The 22,757-nt window shown below is 38.8% G+C and overlaps 1 protein-coding gene across 1 annotated transcript in view; it reads right to left on the reverse strand.

The window, feature by feature from the left end:
• Positions 1-22,757, reverse strand: part of ELL3 (elongation factor for RNA polymerase II 3) — a 100,236-nt gene that overhangs the window by 23,018 nt on the left and 54,461 nt on the right. The window contains exons 3-8 of the mRNA XM_075855255.1: positions 19,795-19,922; positions 18,134-18,297; positions 8,673-8,932; positions 6,057-6,181; positions 5,189-5,303; positions 2,814-3,279 (exon numbers count right to left, since the gene is read on the reverse strand). Of these exons, the coding sequence (XP_075711370.1) occupies positions 2,814-3,279; positions 5,189-5,303; positions 6,057-6,181; positions 8,673-8,932; positions 18,134-18,297; positions 19,795-19,922 (1,258 nt within the window). The remainder of the gene's footprint in view (positions 1-2,813; positions 3,280-5,188; positions 5,304-6,056; positions 6,182-8,672; positions 8,933-18,133; positions 18,298-19,794; positions 19,923-22,757) is intronic.

Raw genomic sequence — 22,757 nt, forward strand, 5'->3', positions numbered from 1 at the left:
ACAAAGAGCGTCTTTTGCTCTGGAGGACCTGTCTTGTCCTGCATTACGCAGACAACCCATTGATATGAATGAGCACTGTGTAATACTTAATTTTCCCTGTGGTGTCGCTGCAGGGAAATTGAACACTTATACTGCCAGGTTTCCCCACAGATAACAGCTGATATCGGGGAACACTTTGTGATTAGTTTATGATCAAGAGACCCTTATAACAAGTAGGGATTTTCCAAATCTTAAAAACCCCTTTAGGGGATCTCTGTGAACAGGACAAGCCTTAGGTTGATTGGTGCCTTGTGCAGTACTTTCTATTGATTCCCCCACTTATGATTTACCTTATAGTGCCCAAATAATCCAATCATACAGTGTTTAAACAACATTGTCATTAGGTGCCCAAATAACACTCTCAGACAGTAAGTGTTAGGGATCTGCCAGGTACTTCATCTAGCTATACTCCTGGGATTAATCAATCCACACCTGAGGCCAGACCTGTTCGACTGACACCATCTCCCACCAACCAGGCTGGCAGGCTCAGGAGTGGGAGAGCCTATCGCGGCCTGGTCTCTCGGAGTTAGCTCCGCCCCCTGCCCTTTATTACCTGCCCTGTGCTCTCCCTCAGTGCTTGTAATTCTTTTGGATTCCTGGCCCCACTGCTGCTTGCTCCAGCCTGCTTCTGCCGTGCTTCTGCCTTGCTGCAGTTCTGCTTGACCTGCTTTGCTTGCCCTGGCTTGCTCCTGTCTCCGTGCCCGCTCGGGTGTACTCACTTCGTCCTGGTCCTGACTGTTCGTTCGCCGCCCCGTTTCCTCGTGGCGTTCCGTGGCTACTGCCCCTTCCCTTGCGTGTTCCCTGTTTGTCTTCCAGTGCACTTAGCCAGCGTAGGGACCGCCGCCCAGTTGTACCTCGTCGCCTAGGGCGGGTCGTTGCAAGTAGGCAGGGACAGGGCGGTGGGTAGATTAGGGCTCACTTTCCCTTCACCTCCTTCCTGCCATTACAGTAAGGCTGTCCAATCAATAAACTAGGGAAGGAAGATCTGGGGTGCAGACTCGGTGTGCCCAGACTTAACAGGGCCAGTGGCGCCCCCTTTAGGAGTGACATAAGATGCACCCTGTGTGACTGCACTGGTCTCACTTGCCTAAAGGCCCATTTACATGGGTCAATAATCGGCCGAACGAGCGATCTTACTAAATATTGGCACGTGTAAACAGGGCAGCGATCAGTCAAAGAACGAGCGTTTGCTCATTTGTTGGCTGATCACATTGTTTGTGCTGCTATAAAATTATCATTGTCGACAGCACATCTCCCCTACATAGGAGATATGCTGCCGACAATGATGCAAACTGATGGGGACCAAACGAATATATTAACAATTGTACATCCCCATACAGTATAGCATCGACCAGTAAAAAAGGGCCTGTTAATGATCGAATTGTTATAACGCCAATTGGTGCTCGGTATGGGCAGAACTCTGCCTGTGTAAACCAGCTTTCAGATAGGGTTTAGTGCAGACACGTCTTCCTGCTGGTTATAGTGTCCACAGCTCATACAGGATATATATAGTGTGATCTTGTGAACATGTAAACGTTTTTAGACTGTAAATGGTTTAAGTGTCAAACACGGGAACACAATACCATGTTAATGTGGTTATTTTTGTAGTGACCATCTAACAATGTATAGAATTTTGTCATTTAGCTTCAAGACTTTTTAGAAATATTCCTTGTTTTGTCCTTATGTTTCATATTCATGCCTAACCAGAGATGAGTCAGACGTAACTCAATCCATCCGAATGACTCACCTGTAAGCAGACATAGATTTGACGAACCGTGCCATACAGGAAAAATCCTATATTTACATAGTTAACTTCCCTATCTTTATACATGCTTTTATTATTCACAGTATTTGTGTGATACACAGGGATCAACAGAGGGCATAAAATGGATGATGGATACAATAAATACATTTTGCATTGTTATTGGATAATTTTACAGAGTAGTATCTTTACCAACATGTATCCTTGTTTTATGTTATTTCATCAAACCACATTAAATTTGCAATTCATTGTTTATTTGACTATAATAGTATTATAGTAATTGTATAACACTATATCGCAATATAATACTATAGTTCCTCCAACTATTGCCCCTGGTTTTCTTGTCACCGTTAGAAGTTTATTATATCAGCATGGAGGTAGGGTAGTGATATACAGTAATAATATAATGATATATTAAGGAATTACCCTACCTCTGATCATTTATGTGATCAAGTCTTAACTAGTTGTTAGATAAACAATATATTATATTTAAGAATAGAATGTTAGAATATTGGCACGCTGGTATTTATTTTTTTTTTAGAATAATGGCACGCTGGCATTTAGGTTGTTAGAATATTGGCACGCTGGCATTTCATTTTTTTTAGAATAATGGCACGCTGGCATTTAGGTTGTTATAATAATGGCACTCTGGCATTTCGTATTTTTTAATAATGGCACGCTGGCATTTAGGTTGTTAGAATAATGGCACACACTCCTATTTCGTATTTCAGGGTAATGGCACTCTGTCATTTTGGGGTTTATGAATAATGGTACGCTGGTGTTTCAGCTCTCAGAATAATGGCATGCCGTAATTTTGGGGTCTATGAATAATGGCACCCTGGTATTATGGTTCTCAGAATAATGTTACGCAAAGACATTTGGCATTTCAGAATAATGACACATTGATATTTCAAATCTCAGCATGATGTTATCATGACATTTGTGGTCACAGACTAATGCCACAATTAATTTTTTTGTCCCAGTCTGATGACAATTCAAGGCCAACACTTACCTTCAGGAGAAGTGAGACATCTTTCCAACATGAGAGCTTCTTCTTCCCAGTCGTCTTCCTCCTCTTCTTCGTCACTGGATTCACAATCTTTCTTCTCATGTTTGTGCCAGTCAGATCTATTGTCCAGGTGAGATACAGGACTTGTCTCCTGTCTAAATCTAACTTTGGCATTCTCTGATTCATCACAAGGCTTTGTCCTTTTGTGTATTTCTCTGTGATTATTTTTTTTCAATGTTCGATGTGTTTTCTGTTTTTTGTGACTTGGTTGAGAAACTACACTGTGGCTTTCAGGTACTGGTCCTACACTTTTGCCAGTTTCAGAACATGGATGGTGCCACGATTTTGAGGAGTCTGAAGTGGATAGAGAAGTAGAATGCCGTTCAAGTACATGACCGTCCAGTTGTGAAGATTTTATTCTTTTATAGTTCTTATTCTGTGTGATATCTTCTGCTTCTGCCTGACGTTTCTGAAAGCCAACACATAAACCAACAGGTGAAACATACAGAAGAATGAGTCAAATGCTCATAGCTTTACTGTTCTACTTTGAGAAAGAGCTACCCTATGATAGACCTTTACGGCACATCTATTGAAAAAGTCAAAATGGTCTGATTAGTGGAGCTCAAACTCCTTGGACTCCAACCGATACCAATCATTTCTGCATCTCTGGTTTTCTGGTCTTAGTTGAGAAGTGGGCCCACCTAAGCAGTAACTCTTTATTAAAGTGAATATAAGCTACATAAAACAACTGAGCACACTTACTTGGCTGTTTCTCAGGATCAGTAGGGGTCTCAGCCATTCGAACCCCACCAATCAAAAAATTATTGTATATTCAAACAATATGCCATAAATGTCTATTAGGGTAAACCTACAAGTATTGAGTAATAACCCAGGGCAAGGATTTTCACATTACCTGTCACATGCAGGCATTTATTATATACAGGAGAATAATCTCACTCTTGGCAAAATGATAAAGGAAACAAGCTTAAAGAGGCTCTGTCACCAGATTTTGCAACCCCTATCTGCTATTGCAGCAGATAGGCGCTGCAATGTAGATTACAGTAACGTTTTTATTTTTAAAAAACGAGCATTTTTGGCCAAGTTATGACCATTTTTGTAGTTATGCAAATGAGGCTTGCAAAAGTCCAAGTGGGTGTGTTTAAAAGTAAAAGTCCAAGTGGGCGTGTATTATGTGCGTACATCGGGGCGTTTTTAATACTTTTACTAGCTGGGCGCTCTGAAGAGAAGTAACATCCTCTTCTCTTCAGAACGCCCAGCATCTGACAGTGCAGACCTGTGACGTCACTCACAGGTCCTGCATCGTGACGGCCACATCGGCACCAGAGGCTACAGTTGATTCTGCAGCAGCATCAGCGTTTGCAGGTAAATCGATGTAGCTACTTACCTGCAAACGCTGATGCTGCTGCAGAATCAACTGTAGCCTCTGGTGCCGATGTGGCCGTCACGATGCAGGACCTGTGAGTGACGTCACAGATCTGCACTGTCAGAAGCTGGGCGTTCTGAAGAGAAGAGGATGTTACTTCTCTTCACAGCGCCCAGCTAGTAAAAGTATTAAAAACGCCCCGATGTACGCACATAATACACGCCCACTTGGACTTTTACTTTTAAACACACCCACTTGGATTTTTGCAAGCCTCATTTGCATAACTACAAAAATGGTCATAACTTGGCCAAAAATGCTCGTTTTTTAAAAATAAAAACGTTACTGTAATCTACATTGCAGCGCCGATCTGCTGCAATAGCAGATAGGGGTTGCAAAATCTGGTGACAGAGCCTCTTTAAAGGGGTTTCTCAGTGATGCATAACACCTAGGTATAAGCAGAAATGTAAGGGCATACAGACAGCAGATGGCCCTGTTTAAGAACAGTGCGTGGGCCCCATGATCCTCAGCACCTAATGTGCCAAGAGCGAGATGCTCATCATAGATTGCCTCCTTCATGGCTTTATTGGAATTATGAAGATTGAGTCGCTTATTATCAGCAGTTACGGAGGGTGCTTAGTGAGTAAATTTAAGGCGATTGCTTCTTCTCTGTACAGGCATCTAAAAGATGTCCATATCAGTAACCTGTCCGATGTAAAGTCTCCATAAATATACAGAAAGTACTGTCCATTGCTATTTGCTACCCTGTGCAGCCTGTTATGTACTGTATGTCCATTCTACATGAATGGACAGACGAAAAGGGGAAGAAATAGAAATAGCAATGCACATGTGTGTCTTTGGGGCAACCAGGCAATGATTGTGATAGGTGGAGCTTCAAGGACACATGAAATAAAACAATTACATAGATATGATTGATCTGGACTTTAATCAGCTTAAAGTTAGGATCTATAGACAGTCATAGGGAACCATAACTTACAGCATCCGGAGGTCTATGCCGGGCACTGGGATGGCTAAAGGACAGGCTGTGATGTGTTCGGTCTCTTTCAGCAGTTGTCTGGTAATTCTGTGATGAAGAAATGCTTGGATGTTTCCTACAACATTGTAAAATAAGATAAGAACAGCTGTAAGGCGAAGGAAGCCTATAAGACTTGGGTGGATCTGATTAAATAATTGTAGCAAAGACAAATGCAATTTAGACATTTGCGTGCACATAATAAGAAGCAGGATGTAAGGAAAGGTTGAGCAACCTTTTGCTTTCACATCAACCTTCCTGTGATTGATGGAGCCTCGAATTCCATGACAGCTGGAAAGCTACAAGCTGCCATCGTGTCACTAGCATAATCACTAATAATATAATTCCAAATTGATAATTTAATTAGTCATGTGTGTAAAACCTTTCTGTGACAACTATCCCTTCCTAATCATACAGACTGCAAGGAAACCACAGACACAGCCAAAGCCAAAGTGGTGCAAGCAGAATGTTGACCATAAATGAAAAGGAAGGAGAGGTTGTCACAGCATCGGAGAGCCATATATTTCAGGAACCCTATTTAGCAACTAGCAATATTTTCAACTTTTTTTTTTTAACGTAAATCAGTTGACAGATGGGTCTTATGTATAGAGGCTAACTTAAAGACTTATATTTAGGTGTTGTCTGAAATAACCAATCAGATTCCACATGCCATTCTTCCAGTGTCTGTCGTAATTTAAAGCAGCAATTTGATAGGCTGATAAAGGCAACTTCTCAACATTTCGAGGGCACTAGTTTCCAAAAACAAGCCCCATAGAGTCACATCAGTCGAACAAGAAGTAAATGTTTTAAATAATAAGACAGCTCCTCAAACCTTGCAAGAATACATGTCATGTGCTGCCTCTCTTCTGGGGTGTATCCCAACCAGTCTTTCTGTACTTGGCTGTAGAGCTCCTCTCTTAGGCAGTACTTGCCAATCTTTGGATTTAGGCATCCTACCTGGGATTTAGAAAAATTCACTGATATGAAACATAAAACCTCTTGCATAGAAGATCTTGGATAACATATATTTATAGAGAGCGTGTATGTAAAAGGAGCATATGTTAAACCGTCAAGTTCAAATGGCAGACTCTGATAAAACAGATCATAATACATACAACCCTTTTATCTAAATATCAGGTTAAAAAAGTCTGAAACTTTATATCTTAGTCCCCATTCAAACTGTTCTTCGTATCAAGGTATAAGATGAATGGAAGGTCAATGGGCTTAGAATAAGCCACTTAAGCTAAATCTTTTCAGAAAATAAAATTATTTGCGCAGCTATCTTTTTCTTATTCAAATTAGGAGACATAAACAAGTTAATCCTTAAATTCGAGGGTGTACTTGTCCAATATGAGATTTGCATATTGGCAAGATCTCCCAAGCTCATAACTGGCAACATTCCCATTTAAGTTATGTGTTCATACTAATGTTATAGTTTAGCTAAGTTAACAGGCCTATAAATATTAATTCATATGCAACTTGCTTTTTGTAGCTTCTGATTAGCTATGGAGCATCAGTGGACCTCATAAAAGCCCAGGGACCATGTATGAGACCTTGTGGTATTTGATCTTAAAGCAAAAATAACCATTATGTCACTGAGTGTGATCATCTGACAGTTGTGTATGTCCACTACTGATACAGTATTAAAGGAAAAGTCCTCAATGTCATTGGATATTTATTTATTAATTTATTTCATTGCACATTCACAAGACTGTAGCTTTTAGCTGGTGCTGCCACAATTCAGTAGCAAAGGAAACAATGCTTTGGGGGCTTATCCCGTTCACTATGTGTACTTGCTCCTATGAGGGAATGCATTATTTCCACTCCTGTGTTTTATAAAAGTGACAACAGGAAACAGCAGACATTACAGCGCCTATAGACGTTACTACCTATTAGGAATGGCTAATCTGCCAAGCAATGCTGTGATATATTGGCAAGTAAAGTATAAACCAATAACCAGGCAGATTTAGCATTCTAGAATAAATCTGCCTGGTTATGCAGAGTAAATCAGAATACATTTATATATTCTTTAATGACTCTAACTTTCTGTTGTTAGAAGGACTTTACTATAATGGATCTACCTTTACTGCTCCTTATAGGTAACTTACGGAAATTGTTTAGGAACATCCCATTATCAAGAATAACAACAAATCTGCCATCTCTTTGGTTATGTGGATGATGCATTATTCTGTATTCATGTAACTTTGATAGATTTTATATTCTAATATTTATTTGTATTTTAAAGTTTCATTTTATTTATTTATGTAAATCCTAGGTTACAAGTCTGTAGTTGCTTTAAATGGTCACTAACTTTTTAACAAACTTTGCATAAATCAATAGTGCAAGTGAATATAAGAAACTTTGTAATATAACTTATTAGAGAAAAATGCATCTTTCTCCACTTATTAGGCCCCCCCCCCTCCTAAACTGTTCACTCAATGTGAATTTACTGCTTTTTCCATCTGCTCAAGATAAGACGGACTATCAGCTTACTGAGGGATCAGGTTACAGCTTCCCATAGAGGTCTATGGAGAGTGGAGGGAGAGGAGAGCAAGAGCAGAGTGAGAGAGAAGCACAGAGACAAACAAAGACTCTGCTGCAGCTTCTAGTAAGTGCTATATCTCAGTGCTGGATTTATAGCTACACTACTCATTACTGTTGTATAATCTCCTCCATATTGCAGCTGTTTATATATATATATATATATATATATATATATATATATATATATATGTGTGTGTGATAGAAATAGGAGTGCAGTAGGAGTGCATGTATAGAAGACATGATAGCAGTTACGCTCCACCTACTAGCTCAGAGAAAACGAAGAATTAGAGATAGAGCCTGCAGAGGGGGGAAACTGCCAAATAATGCAGAATACAAGTCAAATTATGGCCAGAAATAGTGTTATTTCTCATGTACACACACATGAAGGCTTATACTGAAAAGTCATCTGAAAGGTTAGGTACTATCGCATAAAGAAAATTTTCACTACAACCCACAAAATATAAAAAAATTTATTCAGTCAAGCAAAAACAAAATGACTGAATATGCAAGGTATGTAGGTCTTGCTCACAAGGTGCAATTTGTGTATGATTTTTTTTAGTTGAAACCAAAAGGAGATGTATAAGTTTTTCCTTTTTAGGAAAAGTATAAGTTCTACCTGTTTAGGACCCCTACACAGGAAATAAATTATTTTAATCCTTTTCTGTGTCGACCCAATCTGGGTTTTGGCTGAAAAAAAAGGCATAAAAAAATGACGCCAAAATGGTCCTCTGTGACCCATTCAGAGATGTGCTTTTAACAAATCTTAATTAATACATCAGATTAATTAAATTTATATATATATATATATATATATATATATATATATATATATATATATATATATATATATATAATGTTTGATGACTGTAAGTTGCTAGGTAAGGTAAGATATGCATACTCATACCTCATCCAGTGCACACAGTAGCTCTGTGTGATCCCTGGGAAACATGTTGGATTTCTCCAAGCGCTGTATGAGATCATGTTTCCGGTATGGCTTTAAGGCTAAAAGATGAATAAGCCATTCTTGAAGTGGCCTTCGCTCTCCACTAACTCTATTGCATTTCTTGGCTGCTGGCGTTAGGAATACTGGAGGACGATGATTGGGTGAGGAGCTCTCTATTCCAGACTCCATATTGTTCTTACTAGAAATCTTGACACATTTACCTGGAAAAATAGCATATGTTTAGTAATATGCTCTATATACACCCTACACTTTAGAACATTGATTATTATATACAGAGCAATACATCTCCTTGAAAAAAGTGTGACCATATATGTCTATGAGAATTACTATATCTCTATAAAGTTTCTTGGATTTTGGGATGAAGTTTATTTTTCACTTCATAATTGTCCATCATACATAGTTGAAGACAATGGGACTGTAAAAATATATAAAGCGAATATTTTAACATAAAAATCACCTGTAAATATATGACCTTGGGTTTTCCTCTTCTATGAAGGTGTTACAAATTATATTATTGATTCATTTGTTTTGGGGAAAGCTACATATGTATACAGAAGAGTTCAGCTCAGTGATGTATATTTACTGGTGTTTCTTTCGATTTTTGTGTAAATGCTTTTGTTCCGTTGACTGAAAACATTGTACCACCTATTCCACAGTGTATAAAAAAAACTATACTACCTTGCTTAATTTCATATGTTATTCTGACCTTTAGAAAATACTCTCACTTTTCTTACTTTCACCAGCTAGTACATGTTCCAACTCAATTAGGCAGTTGCTTTCCCTCCTGCATCTTGTCTGGTTTTTTTTTTCTATCTTTTCTTTATGAGAACTATTCAGACCAGCCAAACCCGTTCCTTGTGGTCATGTTCCTCTCACTTCTGCTGCTCCCAGTGTTTGTACTGCATCTCAGTAATACCCATATTTTCTGCATATATATTGCACGCTCTCTTCAAGTACTCTGTCACCAGCAGGATTCATAACTAAACTATGTAATCCGGGTCTAGGCCAGGCATTTAAGGCCCTTTTACGCTGGGTGATTATAGGGCAGACAAGAACGCTCGTTGCCGATAATTGCCCTGTGTAAACACGGCAGCGATCAGTAGATGATCGAGCAAACGCTCGATCATCTGCTGGTCGTATTGTTTTAAAAAAGTGAAATATTATCGTTGCCGGCCTCAAATCTCCCTGTGTAAACATAGAGACGCGCTGCCGACATGATAATAACGTATGGGGACGAGGGATCGAAGTAACGACTGCTCATCCCCATCCATAGCTCCTTTTGACAGGAGCAAACGAGCGCCGATCAACGGCCGATTATCGGCAGGTGTAAAAGGCCCTTTAGTGACACACACAGTGCTCTACATGTCAGTCAACCTACCTTTATAAATAAATATCTATCTATCATTTTGGCCTTTGCTCACATTAGTGTCATGGTCTCCATTTATAGACACAGCCAGTACCAGCAATAACAGCTGAGGCCGGACCCGTATCGATCAGCTGATCACCCGGCTGGCTTCTATATAAAAAGGGATTTTCTTCAAAAGACAACCTTTCTATATTTATCTGACTATCAAGCTATCTCACAGCTAAATCTATGTAATCTATCTCTCTCTCTCTCTATCTATGTTTAGAACTTCCAATCTAGTTTTTATCTATCTATCTATCTATCTATCTATCTATCTATCTATCTATCTATCTATCTATCTATCTATCTATCTATCTATCTATCTATCTATCTATCTATCTATCTATCTATCTATCTATCTATCTATCTATCTATCTATCCATCCTTGTATGTTAGAACCCTCAGCCTTCCGGTTTCTGACTTGATGTTGTAAAGCCTTCACTGCATACAGTGAATAAATAACTTCTGATTAATTTTCGGAATAAACATCTGCTCTAATATTGAAGAAAAGGTAACGGCACCAATCACCCTTCTCTAAGATGTATTTTCAGGTATGCTTTAACTTCAAAGACAGTAAAGGCTTCTTTCACAGCTATTCGATTCATACAAATCAGGTTGCTAGGTTATTCATTCAGGAAAAGAATATCGATAAAGACAAACACGCTAATTGGGCCCTGAAAAGAATAATTAGAGTGAAAGTGAAGGTGGGAGAAGACTGAGCTAGCAAGAGGCTTGTTAGCTAATTCTCAGAAAGCAGGTGCGCTCAGCTAAACCCCCAATGTGACTTAGGTGAAACGCCTCCCTGAGGATGTCACAGACAGAGATACTCTTAACCCTAACTTATACCCTGGGCTATGTGAAGGCTGGGGATGCTCTGCTGATAAATATTTATTATATTAACAAAAATCATTCATCTGAATACAAAAAAGGAAGCTGAACTAAACAGGAACCGCCAAATATAAAAATCTGTAAAATATTTTGATATATTGCTCGGATCATAAGACCCCTGAGTGTTCTTGCAGCAATACTGATTGGTGAAATGCCACTGACAAAGGTAACAAAACAGCCTTGGCACTCATAACAGTGGTGCTTTAAGGAATTGGACAGTACAATAAAGGGAACAGTAATGTGCAAAGCTGTGAGCTGTGACTGTGAATGCAAGCCGAATCATTATGGAAGCCGGCACTAACAAGCTACAGGGCTCATCCAGTATTGCAAATAATTAGCGTTGCATGGTAAGATTATCCTGAAATACAGATATAGGTCGCCTATACCTAGCTACCTCCTGAGAGTATAGTATTAGATCTACTCAGCCAATCCTACAGGTAGGACACTTTCTTCTACGTGACCAGCAGGTCCCAAGTTTGCCTCATCACTAAAAGACCATCACTAAAAATAAAATAACTCAGTGACTGTGTTTGGTTTTTCATGTCCAGTGGGTCCTTGATATATGGGTTAGAGGTTATATAGATTACATTTTAATAACATGAGATGTGGGAGGCATGCGTCACTCAGCCTTCATTACATGCATCCATCACTTACTAAAAAGCCTCAATCTAAGCTCCTAGAACAGGGTTCTTGGAAGTCCTTCATATCAGCAGTTAAATCCTATGTATGTCTATATTCGTCACAGCCTCTACCTAATCCACTGAAGCTAACTGTATGAATTTTTAGTTTAGCTGAATGACAGTAAATCCATAGAAGGTGAAGGCCGTACTAATAGTGGCACTTAAACATATGTCTTGATTTCCCACTAATAAATGAATCATCAGTTGAAGGGATGAATGAGCAGATCTGAAAGTAAACAGCCGTATACCATATGGACTGCAATTACCCTGCCCCTATAGCAAACATGACTGTATTACAACACACCTCGTACTTGACAACTCCTCCATTTAGTCCGTACAAATGCACAAGTATTCATTCAGCAGTGTAAGATATGGTTTTAGCAGTGTAAGATATAGTTTCAGCAGTGTAAGATATGGTTTCAGCAGTGTAAGATATAGTTTCAGCAGTGTAAGATATGGTTTCAGCAGTGTAAGATATGGTTTCAGCAGTGTAAGATATGGTTTTAGCAGTGTAAGATATGGTTTCAGCAGTGTAAGATATGGTTTCAGCAGTGTAAGATATGGTTTCAGCAGTGTAAGATATGGTTTCAGCAGTGTAAGATATGGTTTCAGCAGTGTAAGATATGGTTTCAGCAGTGTAAGATATGGTTTCAGCAGTGTAAGATATGGTTTCAGCAGTGTAAGATATGGTTTCAGCAGTGTAAGATATGGTTTCAGCAGTGTAAGATATGGTTTCAGCAGTGTAAGATATGGTTTCAGCAGTGTAAGATATAGTTTTAGCAGTGTAAGATATGGTTTCAGCAGTGTAAGATATGGTTTCAGCAGTGTAAGATATGGTTTCAGCAGTGTAAGATATGGTTTCAGCAGTGTAAGATATGGTTTTAGCAGTGTAAGATATGGTTTCAGCAGTGTAAGATATGGTTTCAGCAGTGTAAGATATGGTTTCAGCAGTGTAAGATATGGTTTCAGCAGTGTAAGATATGGTTTCAGCAGTGTAAGATATGGTGTCAGCAGTGTAAGATATGGTGTCAGCAGTGTAAGATATGGTTTCAGCAGTGTAAGATATGATTTCAGCAGTGTAAGATATAGTTTCAGCAGTGTAAGATATGGTTTTAGCAGTGTAAGATATAGTTTCAGCAGTGTAAGATATGGTTTTAGCAGTGTAAGATATGGTTTCAGCAGTGTAAGATATAGTTTCAGCAGTGTAAGATATAGTTTCAGCAGTGTAAGATATGGTTTTAGCAGTGTAAGATATGGTTTCAGCAGTGTAAGATATGGTTTTAGCAGTGTAAGATATGGTTTCAGCAGTGTAAGATATGGTTTCAGCAGTGTAAGATATAGTTTCAGCAATGTAAGATATGGTTTCAGCAGTGTAAGATATGGTTTCAGCAGTGTAAGATATGGTTTCAGCAGTGTAAGATATGGTTTCAGCAGTGTAAGATATGGTTTCAGCAGTGTAAGATATGGTTTCAGCAGTGTAAGATATAGTTTCAGCAGTGTAAGATATGGTTTCAGCAGTGTAAGATATGGTTTCAGCAGTGTAAGATATGGTTTCAGCAGTGTAAGATATGGTTTCAGCAGTGTAAGATATAGTTTCAGCAGTGTAAGATATGGTTTCAGCAGTGTAAGATATGGTTTCAGCAGTGTAAGATATGGTTTCAGCAGTGTAAGATATGGTTTCAGCAGTGTAAGATATGGTTTCAGCAGTGTAAGATATGGTTTTAGCAGTGTAAGATATGGTTTCAGCAGTGTAAGATATGGTTTCAGCAGTGTAAGATATGGTTTCAGCAGTGTAAGATATGGTTTTAGCAGTGTAAGATATGGTGTCAGCAGTGTAAGATATGGTTTCAGCAGTGTAAGATATGATTTTAGCAGTGTAAGATATAGTTTCAGCAGTGTAAGATATGGTTTTAGCAGTGTAAGATATGGTTTTAGCAGTGTAAGATATAGTTTCAGCAGTGTAAGATATGGTTTTAGCAGTGTAAGATATGGTTTCAGCAGTGTAAGATATGGTTTCAGCAGTGTAAGATATGGTTTCAGCAGTGTAAGATATAGTTTCAGCAGTGTAAGATATAGTTTCAGCAGTGTAAGATATGGTTTCAGCAGTGTAAGATATGGTTTCAGCAGTGTAAGATATGGTTTCAGCAGTGTAAGATATGGTTTCAGCAGTGTAAGATATGGTTTCAGCAGTGTAAGATATAGTTTCAGCAGTGTAAGATATAGTTTCAGCAGTGTAAGATATGGTTTCAGCAGTGTAAGATATGATTTTCATGTTCTTTCCTGTCAACTATTGCAAGCTTTTTAACAGTCAAAACCCACACAGGTAACATTACACCTGAAACTTTTAGTAAGCACAACCAGACAAATTCTACAGGGATATGGTAATAAAGTCTTAAAAAGCAAGAACATATGTTGCTGTGTTTTTCAGAGAAAAGCTCCCTAGAACAATTATTACAGATAGGGAGAATTTCACTCAAATCTAAGTGGGAAATACTAGTCCTTCTCAATAAATTAGAATATAATCCAAAAGTTTATTTATTTCAGTAAATCACTTAAAAAAATTAAACTCATATATTATATAGATTCATTACACACAGAGTGATCTATTTCCAGCACTTTTTTCTTTTAATGTTAATGATTATTTCTAACAGTTAATGAAAACCCAAAATTTAGTCTTTCAGAAAATTTGAATATTATATAAGCCCAATTCAAAAATAATTTTTAATACTGAAATGTAAGCCTACTGAAAAGTATGTAGAGTATATGCACTCAATACTTGGTTGTGGCACCTTTTGCATGAATTACTGCATCAATGCGGCGTGGCATGGTGGCGATCAGCCTGTGGCACTGTTGAGCTGTTATGGAAGCCCAGGTTGCTTTGATAGCGGCCTTCAGCTCGTCTGCATTGTTGGGCCTGGTGTCTCTCATCTTCCTCTTGACAATACCCTATGGATTCTCTATGAGGTTTAGGTCAGGCGAGTTTGCTGGACAATCAAGCACGGTGTTACTGTGGTTATTACACCAGGTATTGGTACTTTTGGCAGTGTGGACAGGTGCAAAGTCCTGCTGGAGAATTAAATCAGCATCTCCATAAAGCTTGTCAGCAGAGGGAAGCATGAGAGCTCTAAAATTTCCTGGTAGACACTGCACTGACTCTGGACTTGATATAACACAGTGGACCAATACTGTTGCTCAGTGGTCCAAAGTTGTGTTTTCAGATGAAAGTAAATTTTGCATTTCATTTGGAAATCAAGGTCCCAGAGAAGAGTGGCGAGGCGTCAATCCAAGTGTCTTGCGGTCCAGTGTGAAGTTTCCACAGTCAGTGATGGTTTGAGGAGCCATGTCATCTGCTGGTGTTGGTCCACTGTGTTATATCAAGTCCAGAGTCAATGCAGCCGTCTACTGCATACAAAATTTTCGAGCGGATCGCCTCCATGCCACGCTGCATTGATGCAGTAATTCATGCAAAAGGCGCCCCGACTAAGTATTGAGGGCATATACTGTACATACTTTTCAGTAGGCCAACATTTCGATATTAAAAATCATTTTTTAAATTGGGCTTATATAATGTTCTAATTTTCTGAGACACTAAATTGTAGATTTTCATTAACTGTTAGCTATACTCATCAACATTAGAAGAAAAAAATATTGGAAATAGATCACTCTGTGTGTAATGAATCTATATAATATATGAGTTTCACTTTTTGGAATGAACTACTGAAATAAATTAACTTTGTGATGATATTCTAATTCATTGAGAAGGACTAGTATATGCAAATAAGTTCTTCAGATATATCTGATAATATAGCCAACTGCCCATCCAGTGGGGTCGTGTATGAAAACTTTATTTTATCAATTATAAAATAGTAAAAATTATATTTTGTTTAAAACATATTCATAATATTAATAATAATTTCTTTAGTTCCACAAAGAATAAGTGGCAAACATAACTTCAGAAGTTATAAGATCTACATAGAAGAGTTTCCTATGTCATCTCAAAGATGTTATGTGAGGGGAAGGGTATTCATTTAGAAACAAATCTACAGGGTACAGTAAAAATCTCTGTATCATGCAAAGAAATCATATATTTAAAACTAAGCTATGAGAACCAGCATTGTTCTGTAAAAGGAAGGATTATAAAGAAGGATCAATACAAGGAAGGATTAACCATCACCCTAGGGATTGTACATAAAGACCCGCACACATATCTCCTTACTTGACCCTGTTGGCCAACTCTACATTCGGGACAACCAGTTTACTAGTAAATAAGTCAAACTTATAAACTTATTGTATGTCTGTTTTATCTTATTTCCAAATATTGCAATTTATTACAGTCATTTCTATCTAAAAAAAAGTAAGGCACAAAAAAGTGAATAAAGGCTTCTTTCTCTGCTCCTTAGTTACCGGTAGACATATATTCAGAACCTGGTCCTGGTAAGAGAAGAAATTATGTGACTTTTAACAAATGTTCATAACTGATTTCCTGTCCTTCGTCCCGAGCTGTTTTTGGGCTAGATGCAATGTGTCTGTTCAACCCATGAAACTGAACATCAGGAGCTGATCCAATTAGGTCATAAATAAAAGCCCTAAGTATAAGAGAAGGGACAGACTCAGTCCAGGATGCAAGTATGCCCAAACAGGAAGGTCCTTAACTCCCAAGATGCAAATTCCAAGATACAAAAGATCATGGCAACAGAATCCTATAGCAATCCGTAAATTGTTGTTCCCAGCAAAGCAAACAGAACAGCAGCAATGTATTGTCATATTGTAAGGGTCGAAACGTTGCTGCTGTTCTGAATGCTTCACTGGGCACAATAAACACGGATTGCTAAAGGATGCTGTCACCAAAATCTTTTGTTTCTCAGAATAAATAATAGCCAGACACTTTAATCATGGTAAGCCCCTGTCTGACAACCTTATGAGTGACAGGCTTGAAGTTTCAGTATCATATAACATCAGTGATCTCCTATCTTGCAGGAAATAAAATTGCAGAAAATCTTTTGCAGGAAATATTTTGCTTTGGTTACATTCCTAGTACAACTAACTTAAAGAGGCTCTGTCACCAGATTTTGCAGCCCCTATCTGCTATTGCAGCAGATCGGCGCTGCAATGTAGATTACAGTAACGTTTTTATTTTTAAAAAACGAGCATTTTTGGCCAAGTTATGACCATTTTCGTATTTATGCAAATGAGGCTTGCAAAAGTACAAGTGGGCGTGTTGAAAAGTAAAAGTACAAGTGGGCGTGTATTATGTGCGTACATCGGGGCGTGTTTACTACTTTTACTAGCTGGGCTTTCTGATGAGAAGTATCATCCACTTCTCTTCAGAACGCCCAGCTTCTGGCAGTGCAGATCTGTGACGTCACTCACAGGTCCTGCATCGTGTCGGCACCAGAGGCTACAGTTGATTCTGCAGCAGCATCAGCATTTGCAGGTAAGTAGCTACATCGACTTACCTGCAAACGCCGATGCTGCTGCAGAATCATCTGTAGCCTCTGGTGTCGATGTGTCCTCGCTCGTCTGACACGTTGCAGGACCTGTGAGTGACGTCACAGCGTGATCTCTGGAGAACACGGCTGTGTCTGCACTGCCAGAAGCTGGGCGTTGTGAAGAGAAGTGGATGATACTTCTATGCACAACGCCCAGCTAGTAAAAGTAGTAAACACGCCCCGATGTACGCACATAATACACGCCCAGTTGTACTTTTACTTTTCAACACGCCCAGTTGTACTTTTGCAAGCCTCATTTGCATAAATACGAAAATGGTCATAACTTGGCCAAAAATGCTCGTTTTTTAAAAATAAAAACGTTACTGTAATCTACATTGCAGCGCCTATCTGCTGCAATAGCAGATAGGGGTTGCAAAATCTGGTGACAGAGCCTCTTTAAAAAGGTTGTCTGAGATTTAATGACTTTGTGTTAATGCTTGTAATTTATAAATGTATACACATTTGTAATATACTTACATTTTCCAAAGTGGTCCCATTTTCAGATCCTGCCATGGGGAACTTGACGGGTGACGTCACTCTCTGCACTGGCTTTGGCCGCTTTGTTGATCTTGAATTCTTTTCCGGGTATACGACACGTCACTTGTGTCGTGGTGTACATTGGCTTGTTCTGCTTCACAGCCCGTAATGCGCATGCGCTGTCACTGCTATTCTCGCGGTCCCTGCTGTTCTCGAGAGAACAGCAGGCAAAGAATTCAAGATCAACAAAGCGGCCAGGGCCAGTGCAGAGAGTGATGTCACCCGTCAAGTACCCCATGGCAAGATCTGGAAACGGGGCCACTTTGGAAAATGTAAGTATAATACAAATGTGTTTACATTTATAAATTACAAGCATTAACACAAAGTCATTAAATCTTGGACATCCCCTTTAACTAAATGAAAGTAGAAGTGTTCTCAGTCCCACTGCATTGATGCACATACTTCGATGAGATGCTCCGGGCTTGATCTCAATGGCAGTCCTGCTCCATGTCTCCTTCTCTACCTGGGACATGCGGTCACGTGTCAACTGGTAGGATTCATCAGTAGCACATACGGTGATCTTATCCTGTATCGTGCCAATGCAAGTCAGCTGTTTCTCTCCATTCCTAGAGCAGATATTAAAGAACTATTAAGCATCTTTATGACATATATATATATATATATATATATATATATATAATATTATACACAGCAGACCTTCATTAGCCCTGGAAGCGGTAAGAACTGAAAAAAATTACAAAAAACCTGTGTGCTGTATAACGGTATTATATAATTACAAAAAGGACATGAGACTACTCCTTGAAAGTTCCTCTAAAAGACTGGGGCAAGATTATTATCCCTTAAATGTATTGAGCTGAGGGCCAGCATTATGTGGCTTCCACGCTATTGAAGATGGCTATCACGTCTTTATCGAATCCAGGACAACTCAAAACAACATTGGGTTGTCCCATCACTCGGGAGTGACAGTGCCGCTTTGGCTATACCCAGTGAATTATTCCATGTAGCACTAGCTGAGCCCAGCATTGATTTGTTCTAAGTTCCTGTAAAAATACCATAGATACAGTATAACTAAGACACACAGAATTGCTGTCTAAGCACTGTACTACTGCTATAGATTGCAAAACTGGAATAAAGGGCTCAGCTGTTATTACACATAGTATTGTTTAAAAGAATGAAGCTATGTGAATCTGTTCTCTTTGTATTGTTTTCCATTTTTACCATAAGATTGAGCAGATATTATAGTAAATTTACTGAAAATAACAGAACGTATTAATTTTATTTAATGTAACTGTACTATTGATTAAACTTTACATTATTGTTAAAATAATGTAATGGTAATTTCATAAAAAAGTACCGATGCCTTAGTTATTCCAAAACTATTGAACTAGCTGCCAATTCATTCTCATGTTACGGGAAAAGATCTTTCTGATCCTTAAAAGCAATCAGGTCAAGGCCCGTTTCATACCATAGGGATCTTGTGGGTTCTAAGTTAGGTTCCATAGAACCACAGGAGGATTGGGTGCTGTGGTCATATTACCACCACGTAAAACAATCGTAAGGCACATTCATTATTTGCAGCTCCCCTTCTTGGTCACTGATTGTAGCTTCAGCTTCTCTCCCTTATCGTTGGTTGTATTTCAAAGTGAGTTCCCTGTATTCTTTGATAGCTCCTATTAGCTAAACAGCAAAATATTTTTTTGGTGCCGTTTGGGCTAATAGGGTAGTGTGGACCTCTCTGTATACTATAAATGTAATAAAGGGGTTCTCAAATGATGCCGGCCTGGCGATCAGCTCACAATGTGGGGCCGACTTCTGAAACCCTCGCGGAACAGTTGATAGCGCCAGGGAAAATTGCAGCCGGCTATACATTTCTCCAGATGCAGGCACTGCAGGGGAAGGTAGTATTACATGGTACCCATTCAATTCTGTCTGTCAAAGTGGGAGGTGCTTTTTGTTAGCGGCTCTCAAATGGAAGATCATGTAGTGTATGGAAATCTTTATCTATAGACCATGGCCTAAAGTGTGACAGTTTTTAAGCTGCTCAATATCTCCCATAAAACATATAAAAAACTCTTACTAAATTAGAAAACTGTTGATCTCACCATGAGCTGCCCTGTTTAATGCACTCGAAACTTGATTGAGGTTTATCTTTAATCTCTCTAGAAAGGTAGAAGGCAAATACCCGAACTCTATCATCTGAACCAGAGATGGGAGAAGGAATCTTGATGTACTGTTGGTTATATAAAAAAAAAAAAATGTTAAATTGCAGAAGATTTAAAGCACCTAATATTTGTTACAGAAACTTATGTCAGCTTTAACGTCTCATGCACACGACCGTGTGCGCCGTCCGAGTCCCGTCAGTGATACGAGGAAAGATATGACATGTTCTATTGGAGACTCGGACCATTTTTCACGGACCCGATTCACCCGCTAAAGTGAATGGGTCAGTGAAGAATATTGGGTGCCACTCGGATGCCGTCAAAAACGGCCCGAGTGGCACAACGGTCGTGTTCAAGGTTCTCAATACAAAATGTTTTTTTTTATTCATCTAAAGCTGAACTCATCTAAAAATATTCGTACGGGTCAAAAGTTGGTTAATAGGGTTGTATAAGATTAAAAAACAAGGTCTGCTTTTTTATTTTTATTCCGGAAACACTGCCACTCTTGTCCATAGGTGGTGTCAGGTATTGCAGCTCAGGTCCACACACAATTCAGGTCTATTCACAGCTGCAATATTAGATAGACACAACCCATAAACAGGAGTGGCACTGTATCTGGAAAATAAAGCAGACCTTGCTTTTTAATCTCATACAAACCCTTTAATGCTGGGTCAGCTCATAGAAAGTATTTAAAAATGGCCTTTGAGATAATAGGTCAAAGATCGGAAACCTATGAATTCTATCAGTTAGAAGCACAAGGATTATATGGACAAAGCATTCTACAGAATTATAAGAGGAAAAAATGATCACTAAATTAAATCTTACTTTCCATACTATTGCTAAATGTAATACTATTACCAAACCTACAAAAAATGGATCATCAACATATGTATGTTTAAGACCAAAAAAAAAGCAGTCATTTACATTTTTGGTTTTTGTTCTACAAAGCTAGGCTTTCTTTCACCCAGGGGCAAAAATTCGGTTTTTGGACCGCCCCCCGCCGTTCTGTCCAGTCCCATTACTGCCGTGGCTATTGGGTGGCAACCTCGCTCTGCTATACCATACAGTGAAGCTACTGCCAAAATGGTTTGCATCTCCATTATTGAGGGTTTATTATTAACTCTAGCTGGTGAAGTCGGTGGTATCCAGTCAGGGTAGATGCCCCACCAGCTTCCTCCCTAACTATGCCCCTAATTATTTGGTATATTGACAGTGTTAGCACCTTTGTAAGATATCTTCATTATCTTTTTTGGGTAATTCACTTGTCAAGTGCAGGAAAAATCTGTTGGTACCTGGAAACTAAAAAGTCAGGCTAGCTGCTGCTCATGGATCTTATCATGGCTAGTTTTTTAATAGCTGATGCTCATTAACACCAGACTATCCAAATAGTTTGATTTATATATGAATACCTATGTGTAATAAAAAGTATTTTAATGCATTACGGTGGTAATGAGCCAGTTAGTTCTACAGTCCATTCAAATTAAGGCAATGTCACACTAATGCTTTTCATGTACTACATAATAAGAATGAAAGATCCATTAACAATAGCCTTTTGATGGTTTCCAAGTAGAAACAGGAGTTTTTTCTACACGGCAAACAGTTTAACCTAAGAAATAAGTGAGACGAGAAAAAAAGGCATTCAAATTGTATTACTCAGATGATTACTTAGTAATTCTTACTTTACATTTGCCGACTATATAGCCAATGTTAATAGTGAACCTAATTTAACTATTTTTGTGCCATAGACCCCTTTTATGGTCTGGTGAAGTCTATGGACCCTTCTTAAAATAATAGGGCAGAATTACTATTCAAAATGGAGCCATAATTCTGGCGCACAAGTTGTGTGCCATATTTATTAACTGTTTTAGACACTTATTGCGCCATGCACGACAAGTGGCGTTACTTAGAGAGAAATCACCGTGGTCAAATAGAAAGTGGCGTGACATAAAATGCGCCAACGTCTGCCAAAATTTGGAGCAAAGGTACTGGCATAAACTAAGCCAACCAAGAGGTGGTACAAGAAAGACAAAAATGCCTAAAATGTCTAGCGAGATATGCCAAATTTATCAGCGTGCGCCACTTTGATAAATATGGCACATCTTCTGACCGCCTGGTCTTAGATTAGAATGTCTTAATATTAGACAGCATTAGTTTATCTGCCCCAATCTTCTTATTGATATGTAAGCAAGTAAACATGGAGGAAATACACAAGTTGTACAAGTTTGACAAGTGGTTTTTTTAACCACGTAAGCAACTTATGGTACATAGTGTGCCTCAACCATGTGAATGAGAAGAATTACTGAGGTAGGCAGCCATGATAAGTAGAACGCTTTGACATCAATCAATCAAAATTATTCACACGTTTAATTTTAAACTAACAAAACAAACCCAGATTTTTTTTACAGTTTTGTTAAAACATTTGAAAAATGAAAGGCAGGAACATTTTGCTATAAAGTAAGCACATCCTTGCCCTTTTGTGGGGTTAGATTGGAAAGAGTCTTTTCTCAAATGAACCTTCTGTGCAACTGTTGAAGACGACTATGAATCTCCTTTGGGGGCTTATCCAGATGCTGCCCTGGATAACCCAACAATTAGGCAACAAAACCACTGGGGCCCTCAATCTGTAAACAGATGGGCGCAAGGGAGATCACAATTAGAATGGTAGGAGCCTTGGGAGGGACTGACATGAATGAGAAAATCATGGACTGCACTCAGGTACTTGTCAGTGTTTTGATGCAGAGGTAACATAAACTCTTCAATAGGGGCCATTTAAAGAAAATGGACACCATAATGCAATTTTCTTATTCTGTCACAAGAGATTCTCGTAGCGTTCTTATGGATTTTATGTACTGCCATAAAATTCACTTAACCTATTTTATATGATCAATTGTTGACAACTAAGTGAC

Source organism: Rhinoderma darwinii, chromosome 3 (genome assembly GCF_050947455.1).
Source record: "Rhinoderma darwinii isolate aRhiDar2 chromosome 3, aRhiDar2.hap1, whole genome shotgun sequence".
In the NCBI taxonomy this organism is placed as follows: Eukaryota; Metazoa; Chordata; class Amphibia; order Anura; family Rhinodermatidae; genus Rhinoderma; species Rhinoderma darwinii.